The sequence below is a fragment of the Toxotes jaculatrix genome, chromosome 5 (genome assembly GCF_017976425.1).
Source record: "Toxotes jaculatrix isolate fToxJac2 chromosome 5, fToxJac2.pri, whole genome shotgun sequence".
Lineage (NCBI taxonomy): Eukaryota > Metazoa > Chordata > Actinopteri > Toxotidae > Toxotes > Toxotes jaculatrix.
The window spans coordinates 23,745,765-23,768,207 of NC_054398.1; the positions used below are offsets into that span (position 1 = coordinate 23,745,765).

Sequence of the window (22,443 nt, forward strand, 5' to 3'; positions counted from 1 at the left end):
AATATATGAATAAAAATATCCAAATGTTGACTTTAGTGTAAAAAGTCTAGTCAGTACTTCAATGGAAGAAATAATTATATAAAATAAGACAAAACGCAGCTCTCCACTCTCAAATCAAAACATCCAGTTGCATTTCAACATTATAACAATGAATAACTAATGTGTCAGCTGGGGGAAGAAAACATCAGACTTCATGGCTGTTCATATGTTGCTGAGCATCTCTGCAGGCCTTGCATCCTGTAACAAAAACAAGAAATCAAAATTTCCTTCTCCTGAATTTCAAAATGCTTGTGAATATTGTCTTTGTCACGCTGATTAGATTTTACACGCTGCCCTTACGCTTCAGTTTTGAAAGTCTCATGGGATATTCTGTCTTCATTTGCACCTTCAGGACATTCATTAAAGTCTTTTATGCCCAGTGTGGTCAGTGCTGTGGGGGAAAAGGCTCATGGATGAATAAATAGGTCACTTCATGTGAAATACTGTAAGTATAAGTGGTTCTAATACAGACAGACTGAATACATATGTAAAAAATATATGCATGAAAATACTGTAGCCACTATAAATATATGCATTTAATTATACTAAGAGGGTGTGCCGTGTCAGTCATTCAACCCAAGAAAGTTTAAAAGTGTCCATGTCCTGTGCTCACCCTGCTTGTATTGTGCAAAAGTGATGTATTTTTGATTGGTGGGGTCCAGTATCCCCAAGACTGCATCCAGGTTGGAGTTGTTGAAGAGATTCGGCCCCTTCACTCCACTCTGTCGAGAAATCTTCAGCTGTTCCAGCTGCTCAATAAGAAACTCTCTGGGTTTCTCTGAATGAAAGACACAATCACAGCACATCAATAAATGTCTGCTATTAAGATAATAAAGGTTAAATTGTTGAATGCTTCAGAAAGAGTCTGGCAGTATAATGCATACATATATTACGTTGAATCAACGCTTATTTTAAACAGCTTCAGCAAAAGCAGAACAGGATAATGTACAGTTAAGGTAGATTTGTGTGAAAAGCTTAACTTTCTCTGGTCTTTTCATTACATGTGGTACGTGTGTTATAATTTGAGCTTGATCGCTAGCTGTTGCAAAAACTTAGAGTTTTTCAGCACAGTATGTTGTGTCTGAAACCGAGAAAAAGAAAAAGAAAATCTAACCAGGTCTGTAAAAGAAGAGCATGCTGGTCAGGTTTTCCATGAGCTCCATTATTTTGTGTTTTTTTAGATAATCAGCGGCCTCTTGTTCTCTCTGCGACGCCATCTTTTCCTCTCCACATTTGTTTAAACTTGTTGCTATGATACACAACCTCCCACAGTTTAGGCGCGCGCGCACACTTCTTTGTACTTTATTAACTTATGTGGACCCTCACTGACTAACCCCAACGCTTACCATTAGGCTAACCTAAAACCAAGTAATTTCTTGTAATAAGGTAAAACAAATAATGATGTAGCGCTCGTGAGCGGTGTAAATAATTATTTACATAATTATTATTATTTTATATTATTACGATGGTAATCGATTATTTTTTAGTCTATAATATAAATGTCAGAAAAGTGTAGAGCCAAAGGTGCAGAAGAAAAACGTAACTTCTGGGTTCTGTTCCAGAGAAAAAATACCTCAACAGTCACCTCAAAATCTCACCAGGCTAACAACTTTAAAACTAACTCCAGCTTTTGAACAGAGACTTTTCTCAAGTTTTGTGGCTCATTTCATATGTTAGGAAAAGTACGACAGGTCTTCGATCTACGATCTAATTCCGCTATTTATTCAGTATTTGTATATGGTTTGTACACTGTGCACTGCTGGCCTTTAACAAACTCAATTTCCCATAAGCTCTAGACGCTCGCAGACCAACGTCACGGCTTTACAGAAGAGTCGAGTCCATCAGCGAGTCGAGGGATCGCTAAGATATGTCTGTATCAACAGCAGGACTGAACGCTGTAAACAGTAGAAATTACAAGAAAGTTGAAAAATAGATTTAGGTGACAGTGTGGGCGAGTTCAGAGACACGTACGAAACCAAGTTACGATGACGTTAGTAACCACGCTGCCACTCTTGTAGTTTCTTCCTGGGAGCTGTAGTTTTTTTTTTTCTGTGCGCAGGAAGTGATTTTCCTTTCACAAGAAAAAAAAATCCTGCAACAATATATTAGAATACAGTTACAAGCAAGTACTTATTAATGTTTGCCAGCTACTATAACTCTTTTGAGGAGAAGTCACTGACAAACACATATTAAGAAAAATAAAAATGTCATTGAAGCTCCATACAACTACATTAATGTCTTATAAATCATTTCTGAAATGTTTGTATAAATGCTAGATAGGGGGAGTAAACTTAAGGTTTTACCAGACTGATCAATTATCAAAACTGTTGACAATTTATTTAGCAAGTTTATAATAATAATGCCAAAATTTGTGTATATTTTTTTATTTAAAATACATTTTGTAAGTTTAGTCGAGACCATTAACTGTTTAATGACTCTAGCACAGTTGCTGTCTGCTTATAAAGTGTTCTCTTACTCATTTCATCACTCCTTCGACAAATGCAAACACATTCAAAAAGAATGACAAGATGTAGTAACAACAGATGGATACGACTGGTTGTATAAACAGAATGACTGAGTTCCAGATAAGATCCTTATCCCAGGCGGCAAAACACAAATGGTGTAGCATTTGATTCCAATTTTGTTTGCTCCATCAGAAGAAAACACCAAAGAAAGAGATATTCATTTGCAGATGTCCCAAGAAATGACTCTGCTCCCAGGCACGTTTCAGCCTCTAGTTGTTGACAAAAACTGGACAAAGTCTGCTTGATTAAGTGTCCATCACACAAAGGATTTACAGTGTAATTCCACATCAGTCCACCTTTTGTTCTGCTTTGAGCTGCTTTAACGAAGCAGAGGCCTCTTCTTTGATTTTGTAGCCCCGCAGTTCTGTCTGAAGCTCCCCAGGCTTTGGTGGGACCTCTGGTATGCTCTGAAAGAACAGCAAGCACTGTTAAACATGTACTAAAAAACTGGGCCTATTTGGTTGGGTGGTGTTCATATATATTCTCTGCATCTACACAGTAATTTGATAATGAAAAACTGTTCAGCGATCTAAAACACAGAAAGTAAGTCTGTTTGACTGACAAATGAATGAAAGGAAATTAGTTTTAAAAAACCCAACTGATTCATTCCTACTCTATGTACAATAAAGCAGTAGCTTTTACTCCTGCAGTGTAGTCACTGTCACAATGCAGGAAAACACAAACTGAATTTCAAGTGGACAAATGATAAACAATATCCTTGGTGATATGGCTGAACACAAGGATGTATCACTATAGCTAACAAAAACGTTGGCTATACTAAAACACACACTAAATTATGTGGAATAAGAGTTTAATGGTTTCATCTGCAGAGCATCTACAGGGAACACAGACAGGCCACTGTGAAAGAAGGTTTATTTTGTCCCTCACCAGATCAGGTAGGTAGTACTGATGGACGACCTGTGCTCCTGCAAACATGGACAGTATACTGGCTCCAAACATTCTTATGTATCGAGGCCAAGACACACCGGCTGGCATCTTCACAGACTTTGTCAAACTAGAGATAGAGAAAGAGATTAGTAAACATATCAAAACAGAATAATAATAATCGTTACCTACTCTCCTTTTTAATTTGGTGCCAAGTCAAGCATGATGTCACATCATTTTCTTGCTAAATAAAAAGTGTTATTGTCAGGTAAAATTGTAAAATAATGCTTCATAATCAGGATCATGCATTATATAACTGGACACTGAATTCAGGGATCACGAATAAACAGCTACTATGGGTATGGGTGACCTTAAGCGTTTTCTAGCTAAGTAAAGATTACAGTTTTAATGTCATAAATGTAATGTATATGACTGCAAACCACCTGTAAAGCGGATACAGTCTATGGTGTAGTTACAGGCAGGAAGGTTTGCTAGCCCTGATGGAACAGCTAGCAGGGCGAAAACTCTGAAAAACAGACAGAGTTTTAGTGACAGAGGCAACAGACATAAACCGACATGAAGTGTTGCAAACATAAGACCTTACCTTGCTTATTTTCACTGTCATTTAATTAAGTAACCGCAAAATGAAGTTGACTTTCACCATGTTAAACACAAGGGTCATGCAGCTCATGCTGCTTAGCTAACACCGGGATTGTTTAAAAGAGTAGAGCTCTCACTCTGCCTCTATTCGCGGACACCACAAACGTTACGAATCTGTTTCCCGTCCTCGTCTGTGCAGGACGCTAGCTGTATACGGTGTGTCTTACATTGTTGTACCCGTTTGATATGTGTACACCAGGGTCGTTTAAAAAAAGAAGAAAACAATACTTCAGATGGTCCAGATCATAGACTGTATAAGACAAGTCCAGATATGGGATTTTCACTATTTGGGTGTATTTGAAAGCGTCTTGTTTTTGCTGTGGAGTGATGCGCTTTACATAAATACGCCATCTTTGGCCTCTGCGCTCTTCTACAGTGTAAATTCGTATTGGTGGTTTCTCTGTCGCCATCTCGCGGTGCCGTGTGCAGTCTTCGTGCCGTGCAGTCTGTTCCCAGTGCGTAATTTATCGTGTTTAAACGAATACAGAATGTGCACTGATTTTCTTAGTAATTACTGATCGTTGATTGTAACCCTGTGGTTGTAATAATTCAGTGGTGTGGCAAAGCACATACCTCCTGACCAGGAGGTGGCGGCATCGCTTTACTCAACCCGAGCGAGAGGAGACGTCGAGTGCTTAGCTCGAGCGTTTTAAATGGTCTTTGTTTTGGGAGGATTCACAGCCCCCCGTCTTCTTATTTGAAAACTAAAGAACAAAATGTATGACAGGTATGTTAGTGCACTCATATACATTTATGTTTAGTTAATGTATCGGTCACTTGCAGTTTCGACGCGGCTGTACAGCGTATTGTTGTTAGCTTACCGTTGGTTAAACCCTCCACTTTCCTGTCTTCCTTGTGCTCGCAGTGTACTGTATGTGCTTTAATCTCCACACAGCTCATGTTTCCAGTGTGTCTAAATAAGTGCACCTGGCAGCACAATAAATCTTAATTGATTCAAATAAGTCAACAGTTAAGATGGAGGAAAACCAGTACACATCACTGACGGTTCCCACGGATTATTTTCAGCAGTGGTGAGTTGGTGTTGGAGGTGGCAGGTCCTGGGTCTTCATTTTCATGCATGAGATGGAGAAAATAAATATCATTTGACACACGATATCATACATATGTCCGTATACTTTATATCTAGGCTTGTAGCAAGTGATAGTGCGGTTATTAAGGTTAATAAATTTTCCTCTGAATGGAGAGAAAGCATATTATAATGTGGGACTAACAGTTTAAAAATGACATTACCCTGAGTTATAATGCAGGTATCAGTGAATGTTATGATTGCAGTAACTATTTCGATAATTGAATCATCGTTCCAGTCGTTTATGAAGCAAAAACGCCAAACCTTGGCTGGTTTCTCAAATGTGAGGGTTCACGGCCTTTCTTTATTATTTATGATAGAGAATTAAATGTGTGTGGGGTTTGGACTGATGGTCAGACAAAATAAGCAAGTTGAAGACATTATTTTTGGCAATGTGAAGTTGTGATCAAAAAAAATAAAGAAATCCATTAATGGATTATGAAAATACTTTTTAGTTGCAGCTGTATGAATACTCTGTAGCTGATTTGACAGATTTAAAAGGGCACAGCTTACACCATCACTTGCTACAGGCTTTATGCAGTGGCTCTTACTCAGCGTATTTACCAGTTGTAGTATGTATACAGCTATAAGATAAACCCCTCATGTGTTTGACTTTACAGTTGACTTGATATCAATCATAGCCCAGTGTTTTTGCAAGTCCAATTGATTGTTTGTATGTCTTCATTCCATTCTCGACACATTTTACTGAAGTGAACATCAGATTTAGAGTTAAAAAGTCCTATCTGTGGTACAAGCACATGTTCTAGGTTATAGACTCAGAACAGTTCAAATTGCCACAATAAAGGTGTAATGAATGTAATGTAGAGAATACAAACAGGTGTACATCAGCGCATGTATGTTTGTAAGTATTGTGTTTGCAAGTATTGTGAGGTTTTCTTCACCCACTTCCTCACGCATTGCATTGAACACCAGACATGATTTGGTTTTTCTCACTGTGTCCTGGTCTGGTTTCATTTCCTGCTTTTGCTCACTTTTCTCTCCTTTCTTTCTTTAACCTTCTCCTTCCTCCTCATCTTCTCCTCTTCTCTCATGTGCCTTCATCTCTTCTAGGTACCAGTCCAGCCAGCAGCACCCTGAGGCTCAGTATGTGATGCCAAATCACAGCATGGGCTATTATACAGAAGGTCCCAGAGATGAGCCGGTCATGGCTGAGCTATCTGTACACCGGGAGCCACCTTCTCACCAGGAGCCTTTTTACCAGAACTACCACCCAGCCCCAAATCACTACAAGGAACCGATGTACCAGCAGAACATCATGGAGCAGCAACAGCAACATCTTGCAGTCCTGCAGCACCCTCAGCATCAACACACAGTACAGCAGCAGAAGCTGAGTATTCAGCACCAGCCTCAGCCTGCTGGTCCACTTCAAGGTATGGAAGATGTTATTGATTCACTAATCAGCCTTCACTAATATGGGCTTAAGTTGATGGGTTTGTGTTTTTACAACAGGAAAAGGGAAAAAAAAGTCATCAACATATGTGTTTTCTGTAGTGACAAAACTTTGCTTGTGAATTCTGTTGTCGTCTTGGCTTTCTCATTTTATTGGTCACTGCCATATCTCAGTATGTTCCTCCTCTCCATCCTAGCTGTGACACCAGTGAAGAAAAAGAGAGGCCGACCTCCTAAACAGCAGGCGGAGGAGGGCGAGTTGCAGGAGGAGGAGGATGAGGCTGAAGCCGCCAAGAAGGCCAAGAGGATTCTGAACCGCTTCAACGGCATGTCAGTGGCTGAGGTTATGACCAAAACCCTGCCAGATGTTATTACCTACCATCTTGACATTTTGATAGTGAGTTATTTTCTGGGGGCTTATTAAGAATTTATATGTTGCTTTTTTGAATAATTGGTGGGTTAATGTTGTTTATGACAATTATGCAAGGAAAACTGACACATTTTAAAATGCTTTACACACAATGTGCCTATGGTCTAAGATTTCAGTCACATAAAGCTGTAGTTTTTAGGTCTGTTGCCGTGGTAACCCCTTCATGTTTCTCCTCAGATTGGAATTAACCCAGGACTATTGTCAGCCTTCAAAGGACACCATTACCCAAACCCAGGAAACCATTTCTGTATGTTGAAATTCAATTTCATTACTGACTACAGGGGAGACATGCCAGTATTCACTTTTAACTGCTTCCACCCTGTTGGACACAGCGGTGGGTCCATCGTTACGATTGCTTGTTATGCGGCTCAGATTTGTTCAAACTTATAATTTCAAACGCAATTACAGATCCCAAAGCTTCCAGAGATACCAATATAATGATATGATTCAACTAAACTTTCGATCCGATATATTGGTGCAGCCATAAAAATCGTGTCTTGGGTTTGAATATTTCTCTCTGTATAGAAATGGCATTGCCTCAGTGATTCACTGGAACAAGCAGAATACACAATATGCGTGACACTGTTGGAAAATGTTGAAATGTGTTTTTGTTAACTTTAAAGCATTTTAAGGAGCCACTAAAGGGCAATATCAACATTTCAGGGGCCAGTAGAAAATGCATGGATGCCAAATTCAGACTTTTCATCAGTGACGGTTTTTGCCAGACTGGTTTGCTAAGATCAGTGTGAACAGTGATTTCATGAGCTTTTAAGGTCTCACACTGTTTCTGAAGTTTAACAGGCACAAGGTATTTCTTTTCTCTCAAGCGTCTTTTATATATATAATTCAAGTCCTGTGTTTTCCTTTATGTTTTTTGCACTGCTTTGCTTTTGAGGCAGCTGAACATACTTGACACTGGTGCTGTCATTGACTGTACAGCACATTGTTTTACAGTGAAAACATTTTCCTGAATTAGCGCCTTTATCATCAGCTCACTATATTATGCTGGCAAACAAACCTGCACATTGTCCAGGTGTGTGTGCCAATAAAGTTTTGTCGTTTCAGTGCAGCTACAAGATATGTAAAAAAGAAAATAAGAAAATAGTTTGGGGGCATTGTTTTGAAATGTTTATATTTGCTCAATTGTCAATTTTTCAATTCGTCTGTTCTGTCCAGGGAAATGTCTGTTTCTTTCTGGTCTGACTGACCAGCAGCTCAACTACATGCATGATCAGAGCCTGCCAGAGAAATACAGCATTGGCTTCACCAACATGGTGGAGAGGACCACACCTGGCAGCAAGGACCTCTCCAGGTGAGGAAAATAAAACACACATTGATGTATAAAGTTTATAGAAATGTAGTTTCACTTAAAATGTATTATATGTGGAAAGATTCAGAGTTGGTGAAACTGAAGACTCTGTTCTAAGATTATCAACAGCGAGGAGCTATTGGGTGAACACCACCCGGTATAATCCAGTGTGTACCTTGAGGAAAAAAAAAACACTGAAAAGATTTTTTTGGTTTTGTGTGTTTGTTCCAGTAAGGAGATTCGTGAAGGAGGTCGACAGTTACTTGACAAGCTGCAGAAATACAAGCCATTAATAGCAGCTTTTAATGGCAAAGGTAGAATTATTAAAACACTGAATCTACTTTTGTCAGTTTCTGTTGGACATGTATTCATAAAGCCACTGGATGAATTTAGTGGGATACTGATGTGTTTTTTTGTTTGACAGGTATTTATGAAATCTTCTGCAAAGAAACCTTTGGTGTGAAGGCAAAGAATCTCGAGTTTGGTCTGCAGCCCTACAAAATCCCAGAGACTGAAACAGTATGAACAAACAGAGTTTGAATTACTCTTAAAATATACTCAGCAATACAAGCAACAGTCTTGATAGCATGTTCCCTTTCACCCAGGTGTGCTACTTGATGCCCTCATCAAGCCCTCGCTGTGCACAGTTCCCCCGCGCACAGGATAAGGTACATTTCTACATCAAGCTGAAGGAACTGAGAGACCAGTTGAAAGGTTTGGCACCTGGCAGCGAGGTGGTAGAGACACAGTACTCCTTCGATCTGCAGCTAGCTAAAGGTAAACAGTTGGCACAATTCTCTTTAACTGAACAGCTGAAACTGTTCAGTTTAACTGAACAGCTGAAACATACAGTGTTTCAGTGGATGCTGGGATATGCCTGCTTACTGGGATTTTCAGAAACATTTTACAGACACATTTATATCTGAATTAAAAGCGAATTACTTTCTGATGGTTTTGTTCTGCAGAGGATGCTAAGAGGTTGGCAATCAAAGAGGAGCAAGAGGATCCAGAGTATGAAAGCTGTAGCGGTTTGCATGACAACACGAGGCAAAGCAGCAACGTCTCCAACTAAAAGAGCCTGAGGAGAGGAGAAAAGACAGGCCTGTCTTCTGTAGCACACAGGTAGTTTAGTTACCAATATAGTTGGATAGTTTCTTAAAATTGAATAATTTTCTGTGGCAAACATAAGCTAACAATCTTTGTATTGGTTTGTGTAAGCAGCATAATACATTGTTACTGTGCTATCTTGCAGAAATAAACATTGTGGACCAGTCTGCAAACAAAATGACATGGAACTGTTGCAGCTGGAGATGTTCAGCCATACCAGTTGCGAGATGCATCAGTGAGAGTCAGAAACCCTCTGGTGACACCACAAGAGAAGAGGGGTCACACTGTTCCCGAGGCAGCGCAATGTGACGCACAAGAAAATAAGTGCCGACAACAGTTACATTTTCCAACTCCCAAACAGACTGAGCATGTTTTCTGTGTTATTTTCTATCACTATTTATTGCATTTTGTAAGGTATGTGTGTCCAGTGACTTATTTTTGTATTTTGAAAGAATGACATTTTATGATTTCATCTGTTCTATAAATAGGTAACTGTACTCTGGAATTTCTAATCTGTAATTACAGAGTTATTAAATCTCTTCTAAATCTGCCTTGTGTATTGTCTGATTGTTATAGTCATTCATGTGAAGCTATGAGGTAAGGTAACACACACACACACAAGCCGTCAAAAAGAATGTTTTCCTTCACCAGCTGTGTTCAGTACACTTTTGTTGAATCCAACGTTAAAGGCCAGATTTACTATTTTTGAACCCAGGCTTTAATTAAGCGTCAATTATTTAGATGTTTTGCAGTGAGCTATGCTACAGTCCTATGCGGAAATAATTCAGGTCTTTCAAAACATTTTTTTAATGAGAAGTCTACAGTACAGGATTCATATTTTCTGCTGAGATAAGTAAACATCACAAACAGCACTGACTTGTAGGCCAATAAAATTGCACTATTTGAACCTTTAAGACGTGTAAGATGCCTTCATTGAGCGCTGAAAGCTGCACCAAGCCGCAAACATTTCCATTTAAACGCCTCACACTACCAGCCAATAGAAAACCGCCTCACAGAGTTTAAAAGTCGAGCAGCTCATACCAATGCTGAAATAGGTGTATACCGTTATGTTTAGGTGCGACTTTATAAAGCAGTTTACATTACAAACGCCGTATTTGAACAGATATATCGAATAATATCTTACATTATTCAACCGTATAAAATATGCGCATTTGAGTAATTCTTCGTGATCATAGTTAAAGATATTTTTCTTTTTAGACCCCTCTGACTCTGACTTAAGATCTTCCGGTGTCAAAGTTGACCGGCAGGGCTGTCATGTCTTTGTTGCCTCTGTTGCTGTTGTAATCTTGTGAATAGGGGAGCGGGGTAGATGGAAAAATAACAGATATCTGTACAGAGGAAACAAATTTAAACTTTACCCACAACAGGTACGTTTAAGTTAATAAATACTGTGAAACCGTGTACAGTTTCTTTGCGAGGAATCTCAGTGGAAGCGAAACCGTTCATCCATGCTAAGCTAGCTGAACAGCTAGCTGTTGGCTAACATTAGCTGTAGTTGTGGCACTGCCACTGAACTGATGTAAAAAGACCATTTTATATTATGATCCGGGATACGAGATATCTATGATTTAAATGAGATAGCATGAAACAACGTTCACATGTTAGCAATGTACTCTAAACCCGTTTTAAAATGGAAAATTAATCACTAGCTTTCATTCAGATTTAGCTTGTTAGTTAGCATAGCTATGGGAGAAGGGGAAGCATTTTATCTTTGCAGAATTTGCTGTTTAAGTTAACTACTGTCTTATAAAACAAAGTCTGCATACTTAATTTTAATGGCTCATCGTCATATTTGTTGTGTTTTGTTGGTATTGTTTATGTTATCGTTTATCTTTTGTTGCTAACGCCATAGTTTGTCTACAATACCCAGCCACATGCATTCAGTTTCATACACTGCCAGACTCTTAAAATGCTAAACCACGTGTAAACATGCATGTTGATTTATTTAATAAAGTCAAACCACCCAAAAGATGGAAGAAAAGCTGAATGGATCACTGCCTGTTGTCTCCCCGGAGTATCTTCAACAGTGGTGAGTCTTCCTCCTCACCACAGCGTGCCCATACAGGATTCAGATTATAGCTGCAAAACTCTGAATGGCAAAGTGTGATGAAAATGAAATGAAAGCATGTGCAACCAGTTTCCCCTTTGACTTTTAATTTTACCATTTTTCTTTCATAATATGTCATTTGGATTGCACACATGAAAGATTTACAGTGTGTGATGTGTATATTGTTTTGTTGTAGCACGATGGCATTTTATTGTGGTTTAATACAGGATTAACAAAGGAATGTCTCTGATGTTTTCCCTTGATATGATGTGAAGCTGTACTACTGCTTACTTGTGTTGCTCTGTGAATTAGAAGTATTGTTTTTTCATGTGGTGTGAAAATTAATGCAACTGTGAATGCAAAATTTCAAAACTGATATACAATCAGTTGTCAATGTATTTGGTACACCTGACTAAGACTACAACAGAGCTACAGTAAATTCTACCTTCACTGAGATTAGAATGATCAGCTTTAGTTAAAACTGTTTTAAGATGAGAAAGAGAACTTTATTAATCACAGATAAAATTCTTGTGCAGTAAATCATGCTCTATGCAACAGAAACACTGGGTAGAAAAAAGACATTTCTTTGTCAAAACTGACAAAAAGACAACACAGTGAAACAAAACAGATAAAGTAAAGAAACTGTTCCCCTTTCAGATATTACACTGTAGACAGATAAAAGATTAAAGGGGTGTTGATTCAACTTTAAGTTTGGTAAGATGTGTTTCTAATATTTAGTTCATCCTCACTTTGATAAAGACAAAAGCACCTCTCTCTAAAATGCTTTCAGCCAAACAGCTCAGGCCTAATAATTAGGTTTTCCTAAAGGAATTTATCCTTAATGAGGATTAATTGACTCATAACAATTTCAGGTGAAAGTGCGTCAATTATGTTTATTCATTTATCAAACCAAATTATCCATCATGACTGTGTTACACTCAAATACAGAAAACAGATAGATAAAACAAAAAAAGGTAATATATAAACACTGGTCTAATTCAGCTGTAACCCCACAGGACAGCCCAGTGCCATTTGGCTTGATGTTTTTGTTATTTCCACCTGTTTTTCTTCATTATCCTTTCACCACAGGGTTCAGTCTGCCCAGCAGTTCCACGCTCTCCAGGCCCAGTATTCAGGCTTCAGCCCCAACCATCAGTTTCACTACCCGGAGAGGCTGGAGGGAGAGACAGCCACTTCATACATGGCTAATCCAGATCCCATGATGGATCAACAGGAACCTGCCAACCTGGCAAAACGTACTGTGATTCCTTTTGAATAAAACATCCTCACTCTGTGTGATAGCTAGTGGCGGGTCGGGTCCAAAATGTTTTCATTGGTGATAAACTGTTGAGTCAGTGTCTCTGCACAAGTAAACCTGAAAGTGCAAGAGTAGGGTGACTTGCTTCAGACACTTCCTTCTTTTGATATATCCTTTCCTGCCTTTTCTTGTAGCTCTAGCCAAGAAGAGAGGCAGATCAGCTCAACCCAAGACACCCAAGGAACCCAAACCACCAAAAGTACCCAGGGCACCAAAGCCACCTAAGGACCCAAATGCACCCAAAGCCAAACCTGGTCCTAAGCCCAAGAAAGCCACTGACGCTCAGGCAGACAGCAAGCAGGAGAAGATTGATGAGAGCTTCAAGAAGGTGAAGAGGAAAGTCGACCGCTTCAAGGGAATGTCAGAAGAGGAAGTCATGAAAAAAACTCTACCAGACCTGCTGGACTACAACCTGGACTATGTCATTGTAAGGTTCTATGTTCATCTGTTTTACAGTGGAAACAAGCACAGTGCTATTTGGAATGAATTTGAGTTTGTAAACCTCAAAATCATCTGTTTTTCCTTTCAGATTGGTATCAATCCAGGGCTGATGGCAGCTTACATTGGACGATGGTTTCCAGGACCTGGAAATCATTTTTGTAAGTTATGTTGCAAGAAGGATTTTGAGTTTAATAGTTTTTAGAAAGTCATAAGAGATTGTTTGAATGGCGATACTGCACTGCCTTTGTGAGGCACAGTTTGAGCTTTATGCTTTTAAAGATATTTAAAGGCATAAAGTCTTTCCATGTCATGAATAAACATTAATCAGGACAAACAAATACATCTGCTGTGTTGGCTGCAGACATGAGTGACTGGTGACGTTTTGGTTTCAGGGAAGTGCCTGTTCCTGTCTGGATTTACTGAGGAGCAGCTCAACCACATGCATGACACCACACTGCCTGTCAAGTACAAAATGGGTTTCACTAACATGGTGGCCAGAGCGACACCAGGGAGTAAAGACCTCACAAGGTAAAAACATGTTAGACATAGCAGTGGCATCGCTCCTGGGTTTTTATTTGAAGCTCTCCCATGTTTGATGAAGTCAGAGAATCTGTATTTGGGGTGAAGAGGGAAAACTCTGAGTTGGATTAGCAAACAGGAACCACAATGGCTGACTATGTTAGCTTTGACGTTCTAATTTAGTTGTAACACCGTATTGTAACCACTTTTCTTTTTTGTTTTCATCTCAACAGTAAAGAGTTGCGTGAAGGAGGAAAAATTCTCGTAGAGAAGCTGAAGCAATATAAACCTCTTATCGCTGTTTTCAATGGAAAATGTAAGCACTCCTCTACTACAGTGTAACAGTTACAAAACAGCTCTCCACTAAAGTGAATTAATGTCATATGTTTTTGTTTTTTTCTTCCCAGGCATCTATGAAATGTTCTGCAGAGAGCTGTTTGGTAAAAAACCACAGAAGCTTGAATTTGGTTTGCAGCCACACAAGATCCCAGAGTGTGATGTGGTGAGAACTCAAAACACCTCCCTCACAACTTTCTAAAGGACTCCTCAGACGTTGGACACGTTTACAGATTGACCTCTGTCCTGTATGAAACGGCTGTGGATGTTTTTATGCCAGCATTACACTCTCAGCCACATTTTAAGTGGTGGAAATGAGATTTTACACCACAGAGGCTGTCCATCTGAACTCATATTGCTCAGTATCATTTATCAAAGTTTGATAAAATATTATTAGCAATGTAACTAACCCTAACTATACCTACACTGGATTAAAATGGCATATCAGTATCAGATTATAAAATACAATGTCTGATAATCTGATAGTCTAATAGTCTGATAATAATGAAAATCAATAATTCTGTAAATTAAAGAAGTTATTTGTTCCACTTAACAGGGAAACTGCCAGTTTAGAAAATTGAAACTTTACATCGTGCTTTAAAAATCTTGAACTGACCATCAACTCCCCCACACAGGCTCTGTATCTGATGCCTTCTTCCAGCGCTCGTTGTGCTCAGTTCCCTCGTGCTCAGGACAAAGTCCACTTCTACATCAAACTGAGGGAGCTCAGAGATCAGCTGAAGGGCATCCAAAGAAGCACTGAAATTCAGGAGGTTGAGTACACATTCGACCTGCAGATGGCCAAGGGTAAGCACCGTGGACGAATGGGCGCGTTTGATCCATGGCAGTTAAACTTTTTCTTTTCTAAAACTGTGATTGGCTTGACAGTTTCTGTATTTCAGTGCATCAAGATGTTAAAATGATTGACTTGTAATTTATTCTTCCCTTTTTATTTTCCATCAACAGACGATGCCAAGAGGATGGCGATCAAGGAGGAGCAGTACGACCCTGGTTATGAAGATGCCTACGGCGGAGCATATGTAGAGAGAGGGCCTGAGGAGGGCCAGGCCCAGAGCCAGACCAACGGTCACTGTACATTCTCATCTGTAGAAAACACTGGTAATAACACACAGACACGGCTGAACGTGAGGGGAAGCTGTTACAGAGCAGACGTAGTTCTGCCCTCACGATCACAAGGAAATGAAATTTAGAGAAATACACAGAGATCTTAGTTTACAATATCTTCATCGTCAGTTCTGCAGATTATTTTCAAAAAACCTGATTTTCTTTTATATGTGATAAAAATTTAAGAAGCTGGAACCAGTGAATTTTTGGCCATTTTTTTCAAAAGATGACAAACGATTAGTCACGTTATCAAAAAAACAGTTGTAGATTCATTTGTGGACTAATCATTTCAGCTCATCATTAGCACAGCGCTTCAGTCTGATTGTCGTGTTTCTTCAGAAGGAGCCCAGGAGGCGAGCACGTCACAGAGAGCAGAAGGCCAGCTTCCAGACGGACAGTGGATGACTCAGTCGTTTGCGGATCAGATCCCAGATATCGGTGGTGGACCAAAAGATGGCAGCGTATGAAGGAAAAGGCCAGCGGTGCAGCCAGTTCAGTCCTTCACCTCCTTTTGTCAGGTCTTAGATTGTATATCTTTTTAGTAGTGTCCGAGTGGAATATACACTCATAGATGGACTTTTTTTTTTTTAGTCATTTTATTTTGTTTGTAATCTTGTATACATGTATGATCTTCTTCATGGCAGTCTTTTTAAATATGTGAAATCAGGGACTTGACAATGATACTTGACTGTCACTGGAGTAGGTCATGTATTTAAACATTGTTTTGCCTTTGTACTGTACTGTACTGTACTATACTGCACTGGTGATGCAGTAGGTGTAAACACGTCTACTGTTTTAACAGTAGATAAAACTCTCTTACATTCATGGTGCTATGAACTGACCACGATGCAAAGTGATCACTCTGTGAAACCAAACTCATCACAGCTGTTAGAGATTCCACAGGAGGAATTTCTGCCAAGCCTTTCAAAATAACGCTACAAAACTCAAACAGGTTTTATTTTAATCTCTGTTACCATTTTTTTTTTGTTTTAGGAATTTTAGAAATATGTTTTCTATGTTTACGGAAATGTCATTCACAAGGAATTTTATGAAATATTTGTCCATTAAAATGTCCTGATGATCCTTTTCCTATATTATTGATTTACCCTTTTTTTTTTTAAATATGCAGAACAATGGGCACCTTTTAATCTTTGTGAGGCTAACTGTGTTGGTCTGTTTTCATTTTGGAGAAGATATACAACAAGAAAAATCCAAAAAGACAACAGTCAAACATGGAGCCCAACACAGAAGGACTGACATGCAACAAAGGTTATATGCTATCGTCTGATTCAACGTGTCAGTTAACATGATGTACACCTTTAACCACTGAGCCCCCAAGACACCATAGCAGAGGTAGATGAACAGATCTGACAATGAATAAATAGCAGCAACATCTTCTCTCATGACCAAACTGGCTCACATTAACAAATCTTTAAATAGACACTTCACAGGGTTTGAATGCACATTTTACAATCTATGCTCACTCTGCTTTCTTAACATCAACGTACTTCTAAACTCACTTAAAGGGAATCAATCGAGAGTCTTTCTGCGTCTTATCCTCATTGAGGTCAGAGGTCAAAAGTAGCTGGAGGACAGTCCTTTCAGTGCCTTGAAGCAGCTATACTACAAACAAAACAACGGCGTATGCTCTGAGGTATTTAACAGAGGACATAGTCGACGTTGATAAAGTAAATATCACCAAAATCTTCATATGAATAAAAATGAATTCTTTCATTTGTTTGTATGATGTCCTACTAAACATAATACTCCTATCATCCTATGAAAATACCAGAGCACATGTTCTGTTTTAGACCTTTTGGGTTTTTTTTTTTTTTAGGTTCACTTAGATGAAAAACACACATCGGCAATGAAATGGTTTCATTTAGCAGAAAACCTTAGAAACCAACTTAACTGAATTCAAAATGGTGGTCACTCAAAAGCGAGGTATGTTGACAAACTTCAAGACTAAGGTACATTGTTTTGTTTTGGGTTTTGTTTTTGGTTGATGTTAGCATAATCTTAACCAAATTTAACCCAAGCTAGTTGGGGTCAAAGTTAAGCCTTTGGTCACCATCTCTGGACAGGGTGCTGGACAAATCCAAATGAAGAAGCATTTATACTTCTACACAACAGAATGTTCAGAGATCATAAATTATTTATGTATGTTGTAGCATAAGTAATGAGTGACAACATTTAAAAAAATGTTTTTAAAAGTTTATGGTTGATCATGTGTCTGTTTACTTCTGTGGTTTAAAGTCGTTTTGCCACATTTAGGCAAATTTGATGTTTGGAGTTTGGGCAGAACTGTGCAGGTCGAGGTGAGAGAGACAGGATCCACATTACCGTTGTCGTCCTGATGTAGATTGTTGCTGGAAACTGGGCCGATTGTTGAGGTCAAAGGTTTAACTTTTTTCTCTTCTCCTGTCTGGTTTCTGAGATTCGAAGGAGAGGACCTGTTGCTGCAGACCAAACAGTTTCACTGTTGTTGTCTTACTGTTATCACATTATGTCCGATTTTAGTTTTACTGCAGCAGATAATGCTGTGGTCATAAAGAAGGGGTGTACAACAAGAATAATTAACTGTCACCATGTAGTTTTTCCACTTTGGAAGAAAAAAACAAGTTACATCATCTTCATCTCAACATGGCATGTAATTACAGCCTCTAAAAATCCACACATTTAATGTAACGCAGTTTAATTTCTATGCCAGCCAGAATCTAGTAAGATAATCCATTTTTTTAATGGTTGATTCACTGTTTCTGCCCTTTTCCCTGCCTGGAGGGTCAAATAAGGTAACTGTTTAACCTGGAAGTACCTTAGCTTAATCTACCAGAGTTGGTGGTGGACCGCCTCTTATGGTGAAGCACTTTTGTGGTTTGTGAGTCCACGGAAGAGGAAAGTGTCTGTTTCTAGTGGTTTGGGCGTTATTCTAATAAAAACTTAAGGGATAACTTTCATTCAGTATCATACCCTTTACCTTTAGTTGCATAATTACCTGCTTAAAGAAAAGAAAACCCCTCGTCCTTACCTTTTGGTGAGGAAGGACATCAGCTCGATGGGCAGCATGAGGATGGTCAGCAGATACAAAAACACTTTGTTGAGCTGAGACCACCAACTGACACTATCATGGCTCCCTCTGCAAGCCTCACACAGGACTAACACACACACACACACACACACAACATAAATATTCCCACAACATATCATAAAGATACTGATGTAAATTTATTGAGTGGTTATTCTACAGCCGGTTCACAGATGAAGGGAACTGAAATTACAGCTGGAGAGCTCTTTGTGCCCAGTAAGAAAAAAATAACTGATAACTGCGAGAACACCTATATTTTATATGCATCTCAAAGGTCAAGAATGATTCTCCACATTGATAAGAACCTCAACCTCAACCAAAGTAAATCCAATGCAACTTCATTTAGCTGAAACAGCAAATTGTCTCAAATTTTATCTCTATTCTTTAGTTTTTGAATGAGATGAGTTTACAAGTTTGTGTAGTTATTTTCAAAGGACTTTATTTTGTGTATTTGCACTATGCCAGTTTTTTTCTGGACTGAGCACTTTCTTGGATCAATCAGGATCAAACCTGTGGACCTGGTCTCACCTGTCCCACTTACTTTTCTTGATGTCAACTGGGAGGTTCTCTATGACTTTCTGGTCCAGCCAGCAGTGCTCTTCTGGACTAGGATTTAGTCCATTCATCAGTGCCTTCTTGGACTCGGCTTGAGCCACTTCCTTTACCAGCTCACAACAAGCAGGTCTGACTGCAGCTGTCTCTGCCACCAAAGTGGGGGGAAGACACTGTGTCCCCAGCAGATCTATAAGAAACTGTTAATTAAGACCATGTTTTCCAAAAAAAAAAAACAACAACCCACTCATTTCTGGTTTTAAGGCGGTTGAAGGTGGACAAGTTCACCTCTCTCTCTCAGGAAACGAAGAGCATCCATGTAGCCATTGTGACAGATCTCAGCCAGCTTCTGTGAAGAGCACATGTAAATCATGAGGGATTACTAACTCTTCTTTTTACAGTACAGAGAACTGCTCACACTCTTAAACTTCTCAAAGTTCATTCGGCTCTGCTGCTGAATACACTCACTCAGTTTCTATGTATGACAGAGAAGAGAAGTACAAACAAGTAAAAGTTAAAACAACTTTTTTAAAGTTAAAAGAACCTGATCCAAGACCAACCTCAAGTCTAGGAGGTAAGAAGGACGTACAGACGCGGTGCACATTGCCGGTGTTGACCTGGATGCTGACGTTGCCGTAGTGCACCTCGAGAAAGTTGAATGTTCCCTCTCTGGGGCAGATGTCGCTTTCGCCCGAGAACGGGGCCATAGTGATGGTGTTTCTCTGCTCGAACAGGGGCATGTTGTTGCTCAGGGCTCCATCCATGTAGTGCTGAGAGGAAAGGGAGCTGAGTGAATACACATGACCATCTCCAATGAACAGGCAGATTCAAAACTTTTAAAACTGACGATTCATACTCTGCTTTAAAGGAATAAGGATCAGCATCCTTCTGAAAGTATGTATGTATATACTGTATACGCTGGATCTTTGTCTTTATATAAGAGACGTGTTGCGTTGAAACAATGAAAATTGATTAATAGTCAGGGATGGTAAAGACCACATATGTTCAGTACATTCAAGGTTATTATTTTGGCTAACTTTTTTATTGTGCAGAATACGCAGGCAGAGGGAAAACTCCCAGCGTATTCTTAAAATATCATGTTCTCTGGCTGAAACTCTTTCTGGTCTATGGAGGCTGATGTGGAGAAACTGGTACTTCTGCTTGTTCCCTGGCTGCTGAACATGGAGGCAGAATGGCAGATCTAAATGTCCTGCTCATATTGAATTAATATGATTAAAACGAAGGAAAAAAAAGTGATCTTTTACCTCCCAGGAGTGAAAAACTGGCTCGGAAATGCTCGGAAACATCAACACAGTGTTGTAACATGACCCTGATGAAGTCCACGAGCAGAAACATATTGGTATCACTGGACTTTTCACCTGTTTTCTCTGCTTCATTAACCACAAAGTAGGAGGAGTTGTGCCAGAAATCTCTACTGTAAGTTTTTACTCAAAGCCCCTATTTATAGGATTTGACATTTTCAAATTATGGGGGCTTTAAAGTAAAGAACATTGTAAAACTATATTGTATAAGCATTTCTTACTAATCTTTTGATTAGAACTTGTCAGCTGCAGCACAGAAGGAGAATATAGGAACAGTGAAGTGGAGTGACACTGCTTAAAAATGTACAGGTATCTACTCACCACTCCACGGTATGAAGGTGGGATGAAGCCACAGTAAACGGGGAAAAAGCAGCTGCACATGAGAACCTGCAGAAAGGAGACAACGCAAGTTGAAACATCAGAATTCAGAAATCAGAGCCTCAGCTCCTGCCACTATTAGAAAACATTTCACTCCAATCCATTCTACCTGAATGAGCTCCTCTCTGCTGTCGAACTCGGACACCAAAACGTTCCTCCCATCAGCCATTCTGGTGAGAGACACACAGAGCCTTCCAGAGGCCCGCAGGTGGGCGTTCTCCGGAAGTTTCTCCAACAGGGATTCCCATACGGTCCGCAGCAGACTGAAGGTTGGGTGGAAAACTCCCAGAGTGTGTTTTCTGGCCTCTTTAGCCACGGCCAACACATCAGCACAGAGCTGTTCTGAGGAGGGAAAATAGCAGTCTTTAGGGGAAGTGATCAGCTGCATTTATTGTCCATTAAAGGCTCATAAGTGAGTAAATCAAATTCAACATTTTTGTTTGTCCTTTTGGTTCTTGGATGTGTTGAAGAAGCACATGTTGTACCCCTGACTCAATGACCTGATCACTGGAGTCGGTCATTGAGTCAGGAGAGGCAAAGTGCACTCTGGGTAATGTAGGAAATTATTAACTGGTTGAAATTGGTTTTTCAGGTGATATACTGTTTTTGCTTTATAGCTGTGAGTTATTTTATCTCTGCTTTCACTTTAAGTCTGTTAATACATTCATAAGATACCTGGAAAACACTAAATGAATGTGGTGTTTTCTTCCTTATTGTTATTTTGTTTTCACTGTGACACTGTTGTGTGTTATTTTAGGTGTCAGTGAATGAAAGAGGAGAGGTGTGTGTGTTGTTCCCTCATTCGTCTCCCTTGGCTTTGAACTCCATGTGACATCTGGAATTTGCCCTCACTATTGCATGAACTGCACCTGCTCTTAGATAACATGCCCCTGACATTTCTGCAGGACCGGGAACTTCAATTACCACAGGAGGAAAATTAAAAGTAGTAGTTACCTGTTCTTTAACATACATCCAGTCTGCCACTCTACATTGTCAATGAAGAGCTAATTAATAACTTAAGAAAGAAAAAGAAATTATTAATTTAGTGTAAGATTTTGCTTATTTTAAGAGTCCGTTCCTAACACATACACAGTGTGACATTAACTGATGTTTATCTGTAAGTCAGCTTAAAGAGCTGGCAAACCCCTGATCTACAATGTGACTCACCGATGGGAAACCCAACAGTCAGAGCTGCAGCAACAAGACAACCAGACGAAGCGCCACAGATTTTAGAAGCACCATGAACCAGCTGTGGCACCCGCTCGAGGATACAGCTCAGAGCTCCCAGGTAGTAAATGCTCCTGAATCCACAGCCTGCAAAAGAGATGTTCCACTCCTCGTCCCAGTTAAACATCTTCTCTGAGGACTCCATCCACCATGAGGCTGATGGAAAGTTAAAACTGCACCTCGAATGTTGCAGTCTCTTCAGTCATCTCTCAGAGTTTGGATGATTTCATTCCCTTCTGTATTTCATACACACACACACACACGTGTAAACTGGTGTCTTTTCTCTGTTTCCATTCAAAGTGGGCAGTGCATCAGTTAGCTGTGGTCTGCTATTGCACAACTTACTAGGCTCAAACGTCACATGTTTCAAAACAGAAAACAAGCTGGAATCACTTCACACACTGGCTGCGATTAGGGCAGCTGCGTGACATGTGATAGTTTTCATAACTTACTTAACCAACACTGAACTGTACAGGGCACAGTGGGAGGAGCAAAAGGGGGGCACAACAACATCGCCAGCTATTGAGCAGTTGCTCTTTATCATACTATTATTGTTACTAGATCATGCTGATGTTTTTTTGTTTATTGTGAGATGATTGTGGATGACGACATAATCATCT

General features: G+C 39.5%; 5 protein-coding genes across 8 annotated transcripts; 2 read left to right on the top strand and 3 right to left on the bottom strand.

Annotated features, from left to right (window-relative positions):
• Positions 1-191: 191 nt before the first annotated feature.
• Positions 192-1,256, bottom strand: si:dkey-42p14.3 (EF-hand calcium-binding domain-containing protein 10). The gene is made up of 4 exons (XM_041038867.1): positions 1,154-1,256; positions 653-817; positions 340-430; positions 192-237 (listed from the first exon to the last, which is right to left on the bottom strand). The coding sequence occupies exons 1-4, from the start codon at positions 1,254-1,256 to the stop codon at positions 192-194; spliced, it is 405 nt and encodes a 134-aa protein (XP_040894801.1).
• Positions 1,257-2,407: 1,151 nt separating this feature from the next.
• Positions 2,408-4,182, bottom strand: c5h12orf73 (chromosome 5 C12orf73 homolog). 2 transcript variants are annotated; one of them, XM_041038635.1, is made up of 4 exons: positions 4,054-4,182; positions 3,893-3,975; positions 3,453-3,579; positions 2,408-2,971 (listed from the first exon to the last, which is right to left on the bottom strand). In XM_041038635.1, exons 3-4 carry the CDS (start codon positions 3,558-3,560, stop codon positions 2,852-2,854), a joined length of 228 nt encoding a protein of 75 aa, XP_040894569.1. In that variant the 5' UTR covers positions 3,561-3,579; positions 3,893-3,975; positions 4,054-4,182; the 3' UTR covers positions 2,408-2,851. The 2 variants fall into 2 exon arrangements, with proteins under 2 accessions (XP_040894569.1, XP_040894570.1); XM_041038636.1 differs by lacking the exon at positions 3,893-3,975.
• A 530-nt stretch (positions 4,183-4,712) lies between these two features.
• On the top strand, positions 4,713-10,002 carry tdg.2 (thymine DNA glycosylase, tandem duplicate 2). 3 transcript variants are annotated; one of them, XM_041039402.1, is made up of 10 exons: positions 4,713-4,836; positions 6,268-6,587; positions 6,804-7,003; positions 7,214-7,283; positions 8,213-8,348; positions 8,577-8,659; positions 8,770-8,864; positions 8,951-9,122; positions 9,311-9,467; positions 9,598-10,002. In XM_041039402.1, the coding sequence occupies exons 1-9, from the start codon at positions 4,826-4,828 to the stop codon at positions 9,415-9,417; spliced, it is 1,194 nt and encodes a 397-aa protein (XP_040895336.1). In that variant the 5' UTR covers positions 4,713-4,825; the 3' UTR covers positions 9,418-9,467; positions 9,598-10,002. The 3 variants fall into 3 exon arrangements, with proteins under 3 accessions (XP_040895336.1, XP_040895337.1, XP_040895335.1); XM_041039403.1 differs by having other exon boundaries at positions 4,749-4,827; XM_041039401.1 differs by lacking the exon at positions 4,713-4,836 and adding an exon at positions 4,918-5,140.
• Positions 10,003-10,704: 702 nt separating this feature from the next.
• Positions 10,705-16,353, top strand: tdg.1 (thymine DNA glycosylase, tandem duplicate 1). The gene is made up of 11 exons (XM_041038799.1): positions 10,705-10,840; positions 11,428-11,502; positions 12,610-12,776; positions 12,973-13,265; positions 13,368-13,437; positions 13,672-13,807; positions 14,032-14,114; positions 14,206-14,300; positions 14,770-14,941; positions 15,101-15,253; positions 15,599-16,353. The coding sequence occupies exons 2-11, from the start codon at positions 11,444-11,446 to the stop codon at positions 15,724-15,726; spliced, it is 1,356 nt and encodes a 451-aa protein (XP_040894733.1). The 5' UTR covers positions 10,705-10,840; positions 11,428-11,443; the 3' UTR covers positions 15,727-16,353.
• A 162-nt stretch (positions 16,354-16,515) lies between these two features.
• LOC121182349 (patatin-like phospholipase domain-containing protein 2) lies at positions 16,516-22,110 on the bottom strand. The gene is made up of 8 exons (XM_041038800.1): positions 21,764-22,110; positions 20,706-20,938; positions 20,540-20,605; positions 19,457-19,666; positions 19,185-19,245; positions 18,886-19,086; positions 18,288-18,414; positions 16,516-17,718 (listed from the first exon to the last, which is right to left on the bottom strand). The coding sequence occupies exons 1-8, from the start codon at positions 21,966-21,968 to the stop codon at positions 17,475-17,477; spliced, it is 1,347 nt and encodes a 448-aa protein (XP_040894734.1). The 5' UTR covers positions 21,969-22,110; the 3' UTR covers positions 16,516-17,474.
• Between the last annotated feature and the right edge of the window lie 333 nt (positions 22,111-22,443).

Excerpts from the sequence above, each read along its gene's own strand:
- si:dkey-42p14.3 (XM_041038867.1), bottom strand. The coding sequence starts at position 1,256 with ATGGCGTCGCAGAGAGAACAAGAGGCCGCTGATTATCTAAAAAAACAC. Across the intron at positions 818-1,153 it reads GCTCTTCTTTTACAGACCTG|AGAAACCCAGAGAGTTTCTT; the intron begins GTTAGATTTTCT and ends TCTTTCATTCAG. Across the intron at positions 431-652 it reads TTTTGCACAATACAAGCAGG|CACTGACCACACTGGGCATA; the intron begins GTGAGCACAGGA and ends TTTCCCCCACAG.
- c5h12orf73 (XM_041038636.1), bottom strand. The coding sequence starts at position 3,560 with ATGCCAGCCGGTGTGTCTTGGCCTCGATACATAAGAATGTTTGGAGCC. Across the intron at positions 2,972-3,452 it reads AGTACTACCTACCTGATCTG|AGCATACCAGAGGTCCCACC; the intron begins GTGAGGGACAAA and ends CTGTTCTTTCAG.
- tdg.2 (XM_041039401.1), top strand. The coding sequence starts at position 5,085 with ATGGAGGAAAACCAGTACACATCACTGACGGTTCCCACGGATTATTTT. Across the intron at positions 5,141-6,267 it reads ACGGATTATTTTCAGCAGTG|GTACCAGTCCAGCCAGCAGC; the intron begins GTGAGTTGGTGT and ends CATCTCTTCTAG. Across the intron at positions 9,123-9,310 it reads CGATCTGCAGCTAGCTAAAG|AGGATGCTAAGAGGTTGGCA; the intron begins GTAAACAGTTGG and ends TTTGTTCTGCAG.
- tdg.1 (XM_041038799.1), top strand. The coding sequence starts at position 11,444 with ATGGAAGAAAAGCTGAATGGATCACTGCCTGTTGTCTCCCCGGAGTAT. Across the intron at positions 11,503-12,609 it reads CCGGAGTATCTTCAACAGTG|GGTTCAGTCTGCCCAGCAGT; the intron begins GTGAGTCTTCCT and ends CTTTCACCACAG. Across the intron at positions 14,301-14,769 it reads AGATCCCAGAGTGTGATGTG|GCTCTGTATCTGATGCCTTC; the intron begins GTGAGAACTCAA and ends TCCCCCACACAG.
- LOC121182349 (XM_041038800.1), bottom strand. The coding sequence starts at position 21,968 with ATGGAGTCCTCAGAGAAGATGTTTAACTGGGACGAGGAGTGGAACATC. Across the intron at positions 19,246-19,456 it reads TCTTACCTCCTAGACTTGAG|AAGCTGGCTGAGATCTGTCA; the intron begins GTTGGTCTTGGA and ends TGCTCTTCACAG. Across the intron at positions 18,415-18,885 it reads CCCAGTTGACATCAAGAAAA|TCCTGTGTGAGGCTTGCAGA; the intron begins GTAAGTGGGACA and ends TGTGTGTGTTAG.